We start from the raw sequence: 17,551 nt of genomic DNA, 5'->3' as shown, positions 1-17,551 counted from the left end.
CTAATTTTCCATTTCCCAAACCTTACCAATCCTAATCCAGTGCCTGTAACACTGTCCTTCCCCTCTCACACACTTGTATTTTCCTCTCCATTCTCTCTGATAAAGGGACACTACCATTATACTCAAAACCACACCCAAATGCCTTTATATCTTTGGAAGACTCTTCTCAATGAGGTAAGCAGCTTCAACAACAGCCTTTACTATTCTTGAACCTACCATTAAAAATAGCCAATGAAGATCTAATTTTACATATTTGGGGGTTTTTTTTAAGAAAGAGATAATCTTCCGTTTCCTACTACAGCTTTGATTTAGTATCAAAATTAAATATTCTTGCAATGATCTTTCATATTGTCTTCCAGACAGCAGTACACATTAGCTATGTTCCCTCCTCCCTCACTGTACTACTTTATTAATGTGAACTCAAGGTCTCCTGCCTCCTTCCATAATTTCTAATTACCTATAGGTAATATTATAAGGAATGTCCATTAGCATAAAGATTATTTTGGTATAATAAGACACATTTTAAGGCTATCAATCTTTCTCCAGACTGAAAATTATGTATTTTGCCACTACAGGGTTTTACCTTAAAGCTTTTAAAAAGTACCATTCCATGCAAAGAGGTTAGATTCACTGCATTCTCTTTTATTCCCAGCTATTTTTATTCCACTACATTCCAATTTAAAATTGAAGCTTGCTATCACTTAAAATGACTGACAGAAATTTTAAAAAGGATCATTTCATCTTTTCTTACATTCAGCAACAGTGTTTAGAGTTTGGTCTGTCATTCTGCGAAATTGGCTTGGATCTGCAATCTGCAAATGTACTTCTAAATACCAAAAAACATCTCTGTGAGCATCAGGCAGAAAACAAGTTCACCATTTGAAAAGGCTTGTCATTTGAAAATACAAGTAGAACATATGTGGCTCATAAATGCAAGCCTTCCTTGTAGGAAGAAATGTCTCGTTAGTTGTCTGTTCAAGCTCATTTATTCTTCAATATTTAAAGGTGATCCTGGCATGTGACAAATACAAGAACATTCAGAGGCACTGTAAAACACACATGCATGTTTATTTTACACATTCAAAGGTGAATTACAAAAAAACAACTTATTTCTTGCTCTGTGTGTTCAGTAGTAAATGTTGCTTAATTTGAATATAAAGGCAGGTTTTTTGGTACATGGAAATGGCAGAAGGAGGTTAGAATTTGCTGGTGTGCTCTCAGCCACACAGAAGAATGAACTGCCTTCCCCTCCACCAACCTTTCTTCCCCTACCCAGAAATTCTCTGATCTAATGACTCCTTTGGTGACTGCCCAGTGGATTCTTCCTTCCTGGCACTGAGGTGTTGAAGCTATACATCAAAAACCAGAGAGGTTTAGTTGTCCTGAGCTGCAGTCAGCGCAGCAGAGCAGGCACGAGGAAGGAAATGAGACGCCCTCTTGGAAGAGCTGTACTCGTTCCCTTATCTTTCCTGATCTTGCCCAAAAGAACAGCAAGGCAGGACATGAAACACCATTTCTTCTCTGGCTTCTTCTAAGAGCAGCAGTTACCAGCTGCTCCTGGTGTTGATATGTGCTGAAAGACTGATGCTATCCCAATCCATGCTGTAGCCTTGGTATAGAGCAAAATCTATCTATTCCATATGAGAGAATGCAAAAGTGCCAGATTAAAATCTCCCAAATTTCAATCACATTTTTCAGAATGAAAAACTAAGTCTACTAGAAACATTTGCTAGAAGTTTTGAAATGAAAAGAAGCAGCACTTTAGCAGAATACGCCACTAAGTTCTTGCCATTCCATACATTGTTTCTAAAACCAACTGCTTCTGCTCCCTGAAGGCATTTAACAGTGGTCACAGCGTAACAGCAGCTAAGCATGTAAATCTACTTAAAAATGTCTCTTGGAATTTTTACACCCTTGTTCATCTTCCACACAAACATACTTCATTAAAAAAAAAATCTATTCCCACTAAGAAATAGTTCAGAAGCAATCTCAGGGATCCTGAGAGGCCTTTTCTCTGCATGCCATCAGTCTTAAATCCTTCTTTCCAAAGCTGTGTTTGCCCTTTCTTCCCAGGTCTATTGCTTCTGATAATCTGATTAGGCCACCTTATTTATAAAAAAAACAAAACAAAACAAAACAAAACCCTACCAGCACACAAAGACAAATAACAACTGCAGATTTTTCAGGTGGTACTAAAATTCTTTAAGACTGAGCCTTAGGGTATGATTTCATTTGAAACTATATTAACTCAGAATATATTCACAAGCTTTTATCCTGCTTTTACTGGAACTTAAGATGACCTTGTTTCTACTTCCAAAAGCCATTCCCTTTCTCTCTCTATATATATATGCATGCACTTCAAAATCACTTCAATTCCTTTTCTGAAAGCCATCAACACTAATATTTGTATAACAAAAGTATGTGAACATTTCATCACCAGGGCTTGCAAAATCTAAAAATCATAAATATTGTACAGGATGTAGCACTATTAGGAATACAAGCATGTATGTGCCCTGCACAGAGAACTGTATGACCTTAGGGATGGGTATTTGGCTTTTAACAAATGAAGATGAAAACACAACAAAGCTAATGTACAGGGTTTCACAGAAAAGGCTAAGTTTTTAATAGGTCTTTTGAGTCCTAGTATAGTAACATTACAGTAATCTATTCATTTTTAGAGGATAGATAAAAAACACCTTAACAAACACTTACTTTTCCACATCAAACACTGTAAAATTTATTTAAAAGGAGATGGAAAGACTTGAAGTATCTTCTCAGTTGGCACCCAGTGACCTTTTATAGGTCAGATGGTCACTGAAAGATGGATATTACAAAAAGTGATATGAATGTATGGAGCAAGAGGCCAGTGACACAGCAGCAGAAATTTGCCACGAATCAATCAACTCCTGGATGGAGTAAGATAAGAGGAAAATACTGCTACCTTGCAACATTCACAAGGCATTTATAAATGCTTAAAAGACAGGTGACAAATGCAGATCAAGAACAGCATCATCCCTGTTCTCTAATAGTAGGCATGAAGAGCCTTTTATCCAAGTCCTATCTGGAACAAAATGGTGCACCCTGGGTACAATCATGAACACACCTTTGCAATCACCTACCTTCTGAAATTGACTGGGCTTGAGAAAGTCTTAAGATTACATTAAAGCATGACAATACTTATTGTAGTTACAGGTAAAGTTTACTGTTTTGTAAACAGAATTAGCCTGGACTAACCTGTACTGTAACTCTTCTGTACTGTAATCAACCAAATGACAACATAACAACAAAGCTTTTTAATTTCCATAGCCAAGGATCTTTCTCCCCGTCTAGTCAAAGACAAAACAACTGCAATAGGCAGACTTTAAAAATAGAACTGATGACTGCACAATTCCCTATTAGTATGCAGAAGAACTGAGTTATAAACCTAGCACCGATCAGAATACATCTGTGCTGCACAGAGACACAGAAGCTTCTTGGTGCCCACAAAGGCCTTGTATGTGAAAACTGTCAAGCTGTTGAGAATCCTGGCTCTCAAAATTTAGACTAGGTCTTCAGTACCTTTTTTTTTTTTTTTTTTTTAACACTTTTGAGGAGGGAAGGAAACGTTTAGCAGGAGAACAGCTAAATCATAGAATCCTAGAATATCCTGAGTTTTAAGGGACCTACAAGGATTCAAGCCCAACTCCTGGCACTGCACAGGACCATCCCCAGGAATCACACCATGTATCTGAGAACATTGTCCAAAGGCTTCCTGAACTCTGTCAGGTTTGGTGCTGTGACCATTTCTCTGTGTGCCCTGTGCCCAATCAGCTTCTGGGTGAAGAACCTTGTCCTGATATTCAAACTAAATCTCCCCTGACACAGCTTCATGCTGCTCCCTTGCGCCTTGAGACTGAACAGACCCAAGCAGACCATTATGAGATCTCCCCCCTCAGTCTCCTCTTCTCCAGGCTGAACAAACCAAGTGACCTCAGGCTCTCCTCATATGGCTTCCCCTCTAGACCCTAAATGTACCTGTAAAATCATACTATCACAATTTTCTTTATTCTAAGGCAACAAAAGTTGAAGTACCACAATCACTAGTGTAAGTCCACTATTCAATGTTACTGAAATCTAAGGGTGTGCTTAAAAAAATTAGTTTCTAGATAGATAAGAGTCTGTGTAGATCACTGTTTCCCGAAGCTAACTTTAGTGTCTGTGTTTGGTTTTACATACAAGAACAGAAGTGGGAGGTTTTGTCCCTAGAAGTACCCATTGTGCAACATCCCAATTATTTAATGTCAACTTGGATGGCTGATCCAGGCTGGGCCTTTCTAGATGGTCAGTGCATGAGGAGTGCCTGTGCAGTGGTTATCTTAAGTTCAACCTGCCAGACTGACTTCCTGTGTTTCATGGAGGTCTGTGCACCATGCTGCAACTCAGCTGCTGAGCACTGGAGTCACGTAGAAAACTGGAATTCAGGCACCCACAGCAAAAACTGTGCTAGTGATTATCTGCTTACTTAGGCTGCAAGACCATGACATGAAGTAGGATCACCACTTGAAACTGAAAAGAACAGCAGATTTCAGATTTGTTGTGTTCAGTAAAAATAAGAATTGTTGAAATGAGTCCACATAAAAACCAGAAAAATACACAAACTACAGTTTGTGCTGAGTTTACTTTAAAAATTAGCCCTGTTTTCATTAATGTCATTATTATAATTTCAGCTATATTTTGCCAATCATGGTATGAAGCTAAAGAGTGCTTTGGTACAAGCCTCCTCTTTCCTGGTATCCAGGGTACAATATATCTTCTCTAACTGCTAGTATTACAAGCTATCAATACTTTTTGCTGGGCAGAAACATCTCTAAATAAAGCTTTGCCTTAAACCCTAACATAGGAATAAAACACTTGTTTTAAGTTAAGTCTCACAATCTCACTACCAGCACTTTCTAAGTCAGAATAAATGCTGCACATGATACAATTATAAACACATCATTTGTTTTCCCTTATTCACTCCTTCAATTTTTTTTTTTTTCCTTCAAAAGCAGATGAGTGAACTTGCCACCACAGCAGTGATAAGCAAGAAGGCCCTGAATAATATCATGGGGCAAAGCCACGAAAATTTCATCAGACAGTACATGAATATTTTATGTTACTGCTCCAAAAGCCGTCTGGAATAATGGCTACCCCAAACCTTAGTCCTCTTGCTTTCCCTTGTGGCTGGAGCTCATAATCTTGAAACAGCAAACTGTATTAAAAAAGCCAAAAAACAAAACAAAACAAAAAAAAACACAACAAACAAACCAAACAAAAAATCCACCACTAAGAAAGCTACAGAGCTCAGCTGCTCAATCTTACTTCTACAGCTCATGTGTAACACTTGCTACAGCGTATGCACGCAAACCACAGAAGAGACAGATGACAAGAAGATCCAGAAACAAGAAATTAAGCATATTTGTCCTTAGAAACAAGGGAGAAAGCATTAATCTTAGTGAAATAGGATTCTTGCAGTACTGGCAAAGTTGCTGTCAGGATAAATTACTTGCTTCAGCAAATACCAAATACAGAAGCAGGCCTGCTAGGGTGCCAGACTAGCTCAAACAACCCCCCTTCCAGCAAAGCATTTCTACATTTAGTTCATATTTTGCCACTTTTCTCCTGTTCCTATTTTTGTATCTGTGCTTCGTTCCCTCTCCCTTTTGCAGCTAGATTCCAGATAATGGCAGGAATTTGCAATTTAACATCAAAACCAAGATGGAATAAATGAAGAGGGCTTTTTTGGGTGTAACTTGCACAGAAAATCTTTTCTGAATAGCACACAGGAGTAAAGCTATCACTGCTGGTACTTCATTTCCCCAAAAGGAGATCTGAATGAAGAAGTAGTTTATAATTATGTACTTTTTTATTATTCTGACACATTGAAACTGTTTTGTAAGAACAAGTATTTTCAGTTCCCAGCATGTCCAGAAAGGTTCATTCCTATCTGTATTCCATAAAAAAATGGAATAAAGTTCATCATTGTAACCATGGCACAGAAAAAACTAAATGAAATCTTAAACCAAAAAACTCAGCACAAGAATAATGTGCTCTTGAAGACTCACCATATCTATTTATACACTGATTATACTACATGAATAAAAGTAAACACTGGCTTTGAAATTATCACCCTACTACATGCTCTTCCAACTCTGATGGAAACATATTCCATAAGACACTGTATCAAACTCCTAAAATCTCCATTTTTTCCAGTAGGTTCTGCAAGACCACACTGCATTTCATTTATCTGTCCACAGTTCTGAAAATCACTTATAAACAGTACCCATCTAAACACGATGGAGAACAGAGCATTATGCAATGACAATATTATAGGACCAAAGTTCATACAAAACTCTTTTTTTTCTATGATTTAAATACTGTCAAGATATTTAGAAATGCTTCTCTAAGATCCTCTGCAGAATTCAGATACAAATATACAGGGGAAGGAAACTGAATCATACCAAAAAAAATGAGAAGAATACTCTGTACTAATTCTAATACTAGTACAGTATTTTATACTAATTCTTAATAATCCTAGCCAATTAAGCTGCACATAATGCAAATCCCAAAGTGACTAGAGTGGGAGAAAACAATTTATCCAAATTATACTACGTAATTATATTTTTGTAAAAGCTGGGATATAAATAGTAAAGAATTCTATTTTGAGCCAATAAACTGCCCTAATAAATTGTTCAAGAAGCTGGAAAAAGATGCCATAAACACAAGATAATCAGAAAGATGCTTAAGTTGAGGAAAAAAGAAATCAATTATATGAATAAACCAACCAACAGTCAAATACTGTATTGTATCAATAAATGACATCATATGGTAAAATATGGCATACAAAATATACTGATGAAGCTTGCACAGTCAAAACATAATGGCATCTTAATAAAGACAACTTAGAAGGAGCTTAATCACGAAAGTCAAAAGAAATACATTAAAAGTTCATATCCATTAGAAAAATCAGTGGTGAAAGAACAATGCAATGACAGAATGACATAGGCTAGGAAAGTTCAGTATCTAAACAATAGTCTTAAACATATTTTTAAAATATTTTCTATTTGAAATTATAAAACATATTTTTAAAATATTTTCTATTTGAAGTTATAAAACATATTTTTGGTATAGGTTCACCTTTTAGCAGCAAATTCAATGCAACCATCACTGTAACTAGCAAGAGACAGTGGCATATTTTAGGTATACCTGTGAGAACTGCATAGTTATGTACATATTTCAAAAGCACGTGTGTCTTCCTAAGTACTTTATTGTAAAAATATAGAAATGATATACAGCTAAATACCCTCATTTTAGCCACAGACATGCACACACCAGCACAATGAAAAAAGGCAGTCAGGCCCACCAGAATGTGAATTATAATGACAACCACATACAAACAAAACCTGTGAGTATGAATCCATTTTGATGTCACTGTCTTACTCATTCAGGGAGCCCAAAGCTCACTAACATCAAGGCAGAGCTCTCCACTGCCTCAACAAACTTTGAAAGAGAGCTTTGATTAAATAAAAAACTAGACAGCATAACTTATGATAGTTGGCTGCTTTTATAAAAGTCTGTATAATCAGCAATATTTTTATCATGGTTTATCTTACACTACCTTGAATGTTCAGTTTCAGTACTCTAAAAAGGCTAATCTCTGTGTCAATATAAAAGCAATCTACACAAAAGGAATACAAAGTTCTTCTTTCTGACAGGGCAAATCAGGAAAGGTCCTGCTCACATGGGAGATTTGCTCACTTATTAAGCTTTTGGTTACATCCAGACATGCTAAACTGTTTCTCCCTACATGCACCCTGACGGTCTTAATTTTAAAAGCAATTGTTGCTCCATAGCACCATGCATGAGGGTAGGAGTACAAGTTTAAGACATCAACCGATCCAAAGCTGCATCACGAAGTGTAGAGGGGGAAAACAAAAAGGGGTTGGGGACTAGTGAGAAAAATGCTCATTTTCATAGCAAAAGGACTGACCCAAACACTGCCTGCTTTCTCTGTGCTACTACCAGAAGTTTATCAGCAGCAGGGGACTTACACAGATGAGCAAGGCTGGCATGGCTATACACTGGAGATTTAAGGACTTTTAATTTAATTTGATACCATAGTTTAAATGAAATGCAAAGAACAATCTTTAGAAGAGATTTTTGCATGGGATGGCAAGTAATAAAAACTGCCCCTCTTTTTCCACCTGGCGGTATGTAGCTGTGACAAGAGATTTGTTTTCCTCATATTACACTAAAATAAAATGTTTAAAAACAAAACCAAACCCCCAAAAACACCACCACAATGATTTGCCCAGGAGGGGCAGGAAAAATAGTGCCACATAAGAGAAATAGAAATCCTAGGATAGAAATGATCCATGACTAGACGTTCATTTATCTCTATCCTGCTTCAAAGAGATGTAAGTAATCAAACTGTATCCTTTCTTAGCTGCTTTATGACATGCACAGTTTCTACTGAGGCAACATCAGTTATCTCTGAACATATATTTGTTCCTATTTAGATTATCTTCACAGAGATTTGACACAAGAGCTGCTGATAAAAAGAAGAATCTTATTCTTAAGCTTGCAAATGAGGCTATTGCTTTTACCTGACAACTTTTCAATACCTTTGGTTGAGTCCAGGAGGGAAAACAGAGGAGAGTATTCAATTTAAATTTTAAAAAAATTTCTAGGCATGAGCTAAGTTTGCATGTTACATCCATGAGCTCTTCATTACATGGATGATTATTGTCTCTGTAAAGGGAACTCACCATGAACACAAAAGTGTAAGGAGAAAGAAAGATGAAGAGAGCAGCAGTCTGACAAGGCACCAAATACCAGCTGGATTAAATGCACCTATGCTATTTCACACCCAGCTGAGGCTCTGACCAGAGGCAGAGAACTGCTGGTTTTTTTGATATTAAGGTACATAAACTAGGAAAATACAGACTATCAGACATATGCAATATTTCTTTCGATACATCACATGCTTATGAAAGATACATGTGCCTACCAATTGGCTCTGGACAATTACAAAACCAGGTGTAGGATATGTCACCAATGGGCAATTTCTAAATCCTTTTCCAAAAAAATGCTTGTTTCTCTGTCACTGGGATTCATCATGCAAGCCTTCAAACAAACCACTTAATCTTCATGAATTCAAGTGGAGCCAGACGGCACAAAATCAGCACTATTATTTTCTGTCAAAATCATAAAATCATCAAACACTCCGACTCCCCTGCAGAGAGCAGAGATGACATCTAGTAGATCAGGGTGCTCAGTTGTAAGCATGCTGTATCAGCATTTCTCATCTATTTTCTTTCTTCCACAAGAAAAATGATCAGCACTGTTCTGATAACCTGGGCTGCAAAGTAATGGAATGCACTGTGCAGAGAAGGCATCAAACAAATCTGCAGCACGGAGCTATGCCAGGATCCAGCTATGCTACGAACGGTGAGAATTTCTCCTGTGACTACACTAGCACTTGTTTCCAAAATTCTGGATGATCAAGGCATTAGGGATAATTAAGAGATCAAATTTAAATGCTGCAGAATCATCTGTATGGTCATACATGAACACAAATAGTTAAATGGGTAACTACAGGCACAGCTGGCACTCTACTACCTGAGTGTAAGACCTACATTTTTATCTGTTACATTTTATTCTCCTTGAACATCCATTTACAGCAACAGTTGCATATTACCAGTTTTACTGCTTTATCTATAGAACCAGACATTTTTCAGTGTCAGGAAAACTGCAACCTATCGTGAGGAAGAAAAAAATCTTAATATAGGGGGAATAAAGGACTGTCCAGCTTCAGAAGTTGACAGACTATTTAAATGAGGACAATTCTTTTTGGTTTTAACCTATTGAAGTTGAAGGTAATGGCACCAGCTATAAGCCTCATATGAAATGCTCTTTGTAAATTACAAAACTGTTTGATGAGTTGGTATTTTCATAACTATAATAAATTTGCAGGAAAATCAATTATAATGATGCTTAGGTGCTGTCCTATTTTCAATTACTTTTCTCTTTAAAAAACTGGATAACTGGGTAACTTATTGCAAAATCTGTTAGATCTGGCAGTCTTAAATGGTTTTTTATCAGAAATTCTTCCATCTACCTTCTTTCATTTAAATCAAATTACTCATGAGCCCTAACAACTTAGTATAATCAATTCCTTCTATAGACTCTTGCAGACAGTCAGGATTTCTTCCACCGCTTGCTCATTATTTTGCAATGCACTTTTTGGTATTTGTAGTTTTACCACAAAATGTAATTGGTGTGATCAGCTCCACTGCCAAGAAGTGAGGGGTGGGATTTAGCTGACCCACCTGCAGCAATGGATCAAAACCATGGAAGTACTGAACGAGACCATGGTTTCAGTTTTGCAACAGTTACAATTTTATGGTGTTCAGCCACAGGTTAATCACAGACAATTGCACAGAACTGCTGATGTAGGGACATTACCTATTAATAGGGTTACTATTTTTAATGCTTCCCTGCAAGGTGCTGCTCAGACATGGCTTGTTGAGGAGGCTGGGACACATTCTATGCAAATCTGTGCTGACCTGGAGCACATTGCCCTGCCATACGAAAATGTTTCATTCAGGCAACCACAGGAGAAATAACTCATCACTTGCTTTCTGAATACAGGGAGTAGACACTTCTATCACCACCCCCCCCACACATGTGGAAGACAACATGTTTCATGGTCAATCCAGTTTCAGTGAGGCTACAGCACACAGACACACGTAATCTACAAAGATTAAGCCACAGCAGCAGAACAAACAGAACAGAAATAGAGAAATTTTCCATTTTCAGTATTAAATATTAAGGGCATTCATTTCAGACTGATAATGTCAAAGCGTGGCTCAAAAACATTATCAATGTAGCTTTCAAAACAACTTCAGCATGAGCATGGGCAATGATGAACTGATAACAGAGCTGAACCAATTCAGAAGATCTTCTTATTGAGCCAGGATTAGTGTGGCTTCACAGGGGCCCAGAGCTGTGTGCCCATCTCCAACCTGTAACCTCACACTTTAAAGTACTCAGGAGCATCTGTTGTAAAGTACAATGATCCTTACGAGAAAAGGAATCCAGGAAGGCTGGACATTCTTCAAGAAAGAAATCTTAATGGCACAGGAACAGCCCATCCCCATGTGCCAAAAGACAGAAAAAAAAAAAAAAAGTTTGAGATCTTTGCAAGAAGAAGCAGGAAACTCAGGAGGACTACAAAGACTTCATGAGGTTATGCTGGGAGAAAATTAGAAGGGCCAAAGCCCAACTAGAACTTAGTCTGGCTACTATCATATAAAACAACAACAACAAAAGTTTTTATAAATACATTAACAACAAAAGGAGGGCTAAGGAAACTCTCTATCCTTTACTGGATGTGGGAGCAAACAAAGTGAAAAAGGATGAGGAACTTTATGCCATTTTGCTTCTGTCTTTAGTAGTAAGATAGTTGTCCTCAGGGACAACCCAGACCCCTGAGCTGGAAGACAGAGCAGAATGAAACCGCAATAATCCAAGGGGAAATGGCCAGCAACCTGCTACACCACTCAGACATGCACATGTCTATGGGGCCAGATAGGATCCACCCAAGGGTACTGAGGGAGCTGGTGGAAGCGCTCACTGAGCCATTTTCAATCATTTAGCAGCTGTCCTGGCTCACCAGGGAGGTCCCAGTTGACTGAAGGTTAACAAATGTGATGTCTTTCTACAAGAAGGGCTGGAAGGAGGCTCCCAGAAATTACAGGCCTGTCAGCTTGGTGCCAGGGAAAGTCATGGAGCAGATCCGCTTCAGTTCCATCACATGGAAAGTACAGAGGTGCTCTTGTACCTTGAGACTGTCTAATTAAATAACTAACATTGGGTTTGTTCCTTGTTATTAAACTCCTTACAGTGGGTAATCTCAGAATAAAACATCTTCACTGCCGAAGAGAACACCTAACTCTATCCATTTGTCCCCTGTATTCTCCATCACCCTGAGATATGCTCCTAGGAAAAAACCACACAAAGTGCAACAATGGGGTGTTCTGCCTGTCTTTGCAACTAGCTGGGCATGAGTATATACATGAGCCCATGTATATTTCCAGAAGAAAAAGCCAATTGAACGTGATAAATTTAAATCCTATTACTAAACCTAGTACATTTTTATTATTAGTTATTTAAATTTATGAGTATATGTAGTATCAACATACCATGAAATGAAGGAATTACCAATTTCCAGCATGGATTACTTGATAAAAGGGGCTATGTTAAATGCAGAGCTGTTCAATAAATCAGCAGTGCTACAGTGGTTAATTACAAAGTTACTTAAAGGAAGAAAACCTGCAGTATTTTACAGTGTATTAAACTTGCAATTGGTTCCTAGAGCGGCTAACACAGTATTAGCAAATATAATACATTTTATAGCAGACTGAAGGAAATGTTTTAATGTCTTTAAAAACCATAGTTTAAGGGCAATTCCATACTGACCAGCGATCAGACTACAAAATATCCAAACAGCAATTAGCCTTCTCTTCTCTCAGTACTTCCCATCAGTGGATTGCAAGTGCAGCATAAAAGGGGACTCTATAATTATGCTTATTTTACTGATGAGGTGAAAGATGCATGGGGAGAAGTAATGCAGCCAGTGATATCTGACAGACTAATTGCAGCCTGAGTGGTATCACTCTGCCCCACTAATCTCAGGCAACCCTTATGGCCAGTCTCACAGCAATTTTGACATAATTTTCCACATTTCTCTTTTTTTTTGGTCTTTTTTTTTCAAGTGCAATCTAAAGACACTGTATCGGACACATTAACTTTTAATGACAGCCACAGGCAGCAGCAATTTCCCTCAGTAAAATAAATGATTAATTAGTAAAACACAGTATGCAATCCATGTCCAAAGTAACTTAGTCCTATTGCTAATTGTAGCAATTAGCTAAAGCACCATAGCCTGCATGGTGTTTTGCAGAGCTCCAAAAAAGCATGAGCTGAATAATTTATATTCCAAATTACAGAAACATATAGACAGCGTATCTTAATTTTTTAGATTAGCAACCAGTAAGGTCACTTCTGATATCGCCATAAAAATAACCAAAAGTAGAATTATGCAGCTAATAAACTATATATTTCATAAAGAATACATAGAAAATATGACCTTGTTTCTACAAGCCCAAAGATTTTCTTTTAATTATGGCACTCAATGAAATTAATCAACAAGCTCAACATCTAAAGTTTGAACAAAACCCCATTATCACTGACTAAATGGATTCCTTCCCAATACAACTGTATTTTTCCATTATGTTTATTTCAGCATAAAGACCTTCTCTTGCTAGGCACAAAGCCAAAACCATACAAGTTCTGCTCAGTATGTCTCTGCCTGAAATGTTCAACCAATGATTTTAGAAAAGGCAAAGCCCTTAAATGTCCTCTCGATTAGCCAGACTTCAACATTGCCTAAGCCAGCTATAACTCAAGCCATAAAAAAGTTAACAGATGGAAATAGTTTCATTCTCATCTGGAAGAGCACAGGAAAGCCAACATATTGCTTGGTTAGGAGGTATTATGTATTCATTATTGTTCATAGCAGTAAGTGAGAAAGAACATACAGTCCAGTTTTCAGAAGCTCACTGGCTAAACACAATCAATCAGTTGCCAGAAATGTTATAAACCATAGAAAGTACAGAACATCCATTGTTCTATACTTTTCCCCAAAAATGGGGGAGAACAAAAATGACAGAGATTAATTGAAGAACCGTTCAGAGCAGAGAGGCCTGCTCGAAGTCAGAAGGTAAAGAATCCACTTCTTAGGAATGGAAAAAGCTCCCAATTTCATCCACCCAACTCCTGTTTTCTTGTCTTCTCTCTTTCAAATGAGAGGAGTTACTACTGACAAAAAGGTTAGTACCATAAAGACTTTGAGGAAAAAAAAGCCAAAAACCAAACAGTCCAAATAAACATCCACGAGCTGGAGAGAAAAGGGAGACCAAGAAATCATGGACAGGCCGCAAAACAGCTTGTATTGTCTGCTAGGCTAAAGTCGCTTTTATCAAGCTGCCCATGTTGGGTAGTACAGGTAATACTCTGGTTAATACTTTTTCATGAAATTATGCATCCCACAGGTCTTGGTTACACAATTTATTGCAGATTTGTCTTGTCAGAAATGGAACATCCATGAGAAAAAGCTGCAGAAGAGATTGAGAGAGATCTTCCAGAGCACTTGGAAAATCACCAAGTTTCCTCAACATGCCAGGACCCTCCAGACTATCCAGCTTTGTTCAGTGAGGTTCCCCAAAACATTGGGGAACCATCTGCCTTATGAGCCTTGCATGGCCAAAACCATAAAGAATTATTAGTAGACATTTTCAAGGCTTTTTCACTGAAAGTGAAATGGTAATTAATTCTCTTAATTGAACAATCATTCATTAGCCTTTTACTAAATAACATTCTCAATCTTGAAAGTTACTGCCATGTCTTCAATTTCCCTTTTCAAGATAAGACTAATAACAAGCCTGTAAGTCTGCAGCACAGTACAGCATACATTGTATGCAGTTTTTCCATTTAGATTCTTCAATTACAAGCAACTGTAACAAAAAGAACCATATTTTACTAGCTAGTATTACATTTTGGCAGATCATAATTAAATTATTCCTTAGAAGCAGTGCTCAGTGCTTAAGAAGAAGGATTACACTGAATAACAGGGCTAATATTTTAACTCAATTAGCATGTTATTTTTCAATAAAGAGGTGTACACTACTGTAATTCCTTCTTCTATGGGTAATATCAGGTATAAAACAGAAACATAGCAACTTTTTTTTCTGGTAACCCATGTAATTTTCCCCATGAAGTCTGTATATTTTTAAAGTGGCTGAAAACATGTGACATATTATTAGTTTTATAAATATATAATCTTATTTTACAGTCTTGCAAGCATAAAATATTTCAATTCTATACAAGTCTGCCAGAGACTATGTTTGACTACATCTAAAAATGCCTGAGCATTCCATGCTAAGGAAAGAATTTTTCTTTAATGTCTTTTATTCGGGACTGCTCTGAGTTTGATTTACAATATTGGTTGGGGCAGAAGTGACTTTTGGATGAAAAAAATTACATCTAGTTGCAATGGAAGTAGGGGATCTTCTCCATGGAAACTGTCTGCTAAATATACTCAGATGACTTATTTATCAGATTCTTCAATAGAGTATTTCAATTTTATGGGATTATACTTTCCTGTAATCTTTCACTAATAATTTAAAAGTGACATAAACATATAAATGTCTGAATTTCTGAAGATAATCAAGTTGCATCATTTCAATATAAATTTCTAATACAGTTCAAGGTCATCTTCTCTTTCGTTGCTCAAAGTAACTACTCAGGTTCTTTTGAGGTAAATTACAGCACATATGGACATCCAAATGTAGAATTAGGAAAAGGCTATTTTGATTTCATAGGGCAAGACAAAAAGAAAACTACAGAGACACACTGTGTTACAGTCAGCTGGGGAAATGAAAATTATATAGTACAAAGGAACAAATAAGTAAAAGACTGAATGATTAAGATGAAAAAATAAAATCAATGAGTTATATAAGGAGGTATTAGTAACTGGACATGAAATTCTGGTGAGTCACATGAAATACCTTATGTTCCTTCTGTGGAGATCACCTGGTGAATGTTTCTAAAGATGAAGTACTGAAAGGTACAACATATTTCCAAAGAGAAAATAACAGTAGATTCTTACACAAGTTTAATGGAACTGTGAAATTCTTATACTTACCATCATGGTAAGAAAGACCTTTTCTGATCATAATAGAATTATTCACATTAGAAGCAACAGAGAATGCTGCCTATATTACCACCTGAATGTTAGAACTTCTATGTCATATAATATAATAATTCTTATTTATTTCAAGATACAATGAGGTTACAAATCCTTTAAATTCACTCTACATTCTCACATTATATAAAAAGCAACTAATGGAGAATTAATGATTTCAATTCTTGATTCTGCAATCCAGAAGTGCATTAAGGACCCATATAGCACAAATCAAGCTTCTAGTGAACTGAAGGAAACACGGAAGTCTGAGGCTTGCCATCCAGCATAAACAGGCGGTTTAGAAGGACTCATTTCAAACCATCGTGGCTAAACCTTTGACAATCCTTTTCAGATAGGACTATAGTTGGTTGAATTTAGATACAGATGACCAATAAGTGAGCAGCAAAAAACCCCCCAACTTATTTTTGGTGTTTATTATATGACGAAGTTTCAACACGAGAAATTCTGTTTCCATCTTCAGAAAAAAAGTTACAATGAGGTAGTCAAATATTGGATGGTTACCCAGGGATGCTGTGGAGACTCCATTAAGGTACCAAAAGTTTAATGGACAAGGACCTGAGCAACCTCTTCTGAGCTGGCCTTGCTTTGAGTAGAGAAGGCTGACCTCCAGAGAGCCCTCTGAACCTAAATTATTCTGTATTTCTATAAATATATTACTATTGTGTATTTCTATATAGATAAAAAACAACAACAAAAAATATTCTTCTTGTAGATCAAAAAGATAAAGCAAACTGCAATTCACTAACACGAAGATGAAAGTTAATGGTGTACACCTGAGTAAAGGCTCCACCAAAAGGCTGGAAAGCGTCAAAAAAAAAAAAAAAAAAAAAAAAAAAAAAAAAAAACACCAAATGATTTGATTTCTCTAAAATTCTAAAGAGAAACAGACAAAACAAAATGTTCAAAGCAGCACCAGCAGTCCATAGGGGAAGCAGGAGAATATAGCAGAACAGGACAAGCCGGGACTCTTGAAATTGTTAGGAAATGGCCCAGTGAATGGCCTAAAAAATTCCATTTCAGCCATCATCTACAAAATCAAGCTGGCAACCTTTTAGTATTGCTACTTAATTGAATTTTTTTCCTTTGCATCTCTCCTCTAAATAAATTGCATGTGACTTCATAACAGACAACGAATGCAGCAAGGAAACTGAAAAGCTCTAAAATACTGGAAGAAAACAATACAATGTATTTTGACCTGAAGCAGTTGGCCTCCCCTGTCCTCTTTCTGGTAAAAACTCAAAAGAAGCTTTACACTCTGGACATCAAGATGGTAGGATCAATTAAATTCTGCTAGTATAAACTTTCTGACCTTCACCATGTTGAGCCACGACTATCTATACTTCTGCATCAATTCCACATATTCAAGACATATTAAAAGACATCAAATCCATAAACTTTACTGACCCTTTTGCTGCTTAGCTCATTAATACTGAAAGATATTAATCTAACAAATAAGTGGGTGATTACCTCTTGAAGAACCCTCTTCATTTTCAGAAGCAATGTCTTTACAGCTGTGCAGTCTTGGAGCATCAACCTGAAGGGCAGAGACTCAATGCCTCCACCTTCTTCCAGACCAGTGAGAGGCCAATCCACAGATGGGCTGCCAGCCAGCTGGCTAACACGAGGGTACCTGGCTTCTCCTTGCTCCACCTCCTTCGACAGCTTCAGGGATAGATTCCTTGTAAGAGAAAACAGAAAGATCAA

General features: G+C 37.1%; 1 protein-coding gene across 1 annotated transcript in view; it reads right to left on the bottom strand.

Annotated features, from left to right (window-relative positions):
• CCSER1 (coiled-coil serine rich protein 1) overlaps window positions 1-17,551 on the bottom strand; it is a gene marked incomplete at both ends in the record, with an annotated part of 543,822 nt that overhangs the window by 351,076 nt on the left and 175,195 nt on the right. Inside the window, one exon of the mRNA XM_082281877.1 lies at window positions 17,315-17,525. Coding sequence (XP_082138003.1) covers window positions 17,315-17,525 — 211 coding nt within the window. The remainder of the gene's footprint in view (window positions 1-17,314; window positions 17,526-17,551) is intronic.

The sequence above is a fragment of the Coloeus monedula genome (genome assembly GCF_965178545.1).
Source record: "Coloeus monedula genome assembly, chromosome: 5".
Classification (NCBI taxonomy): Eukaryota; Metazoa; Chordata; class Aves; order Passeriformes; family Corvidae; genus Coloeus; species Coloeus monedula.
Note: the sequence above shows the minus strand (reverse complement) of the source record. Positions and strands in the feature narration are given on the sequence as shown.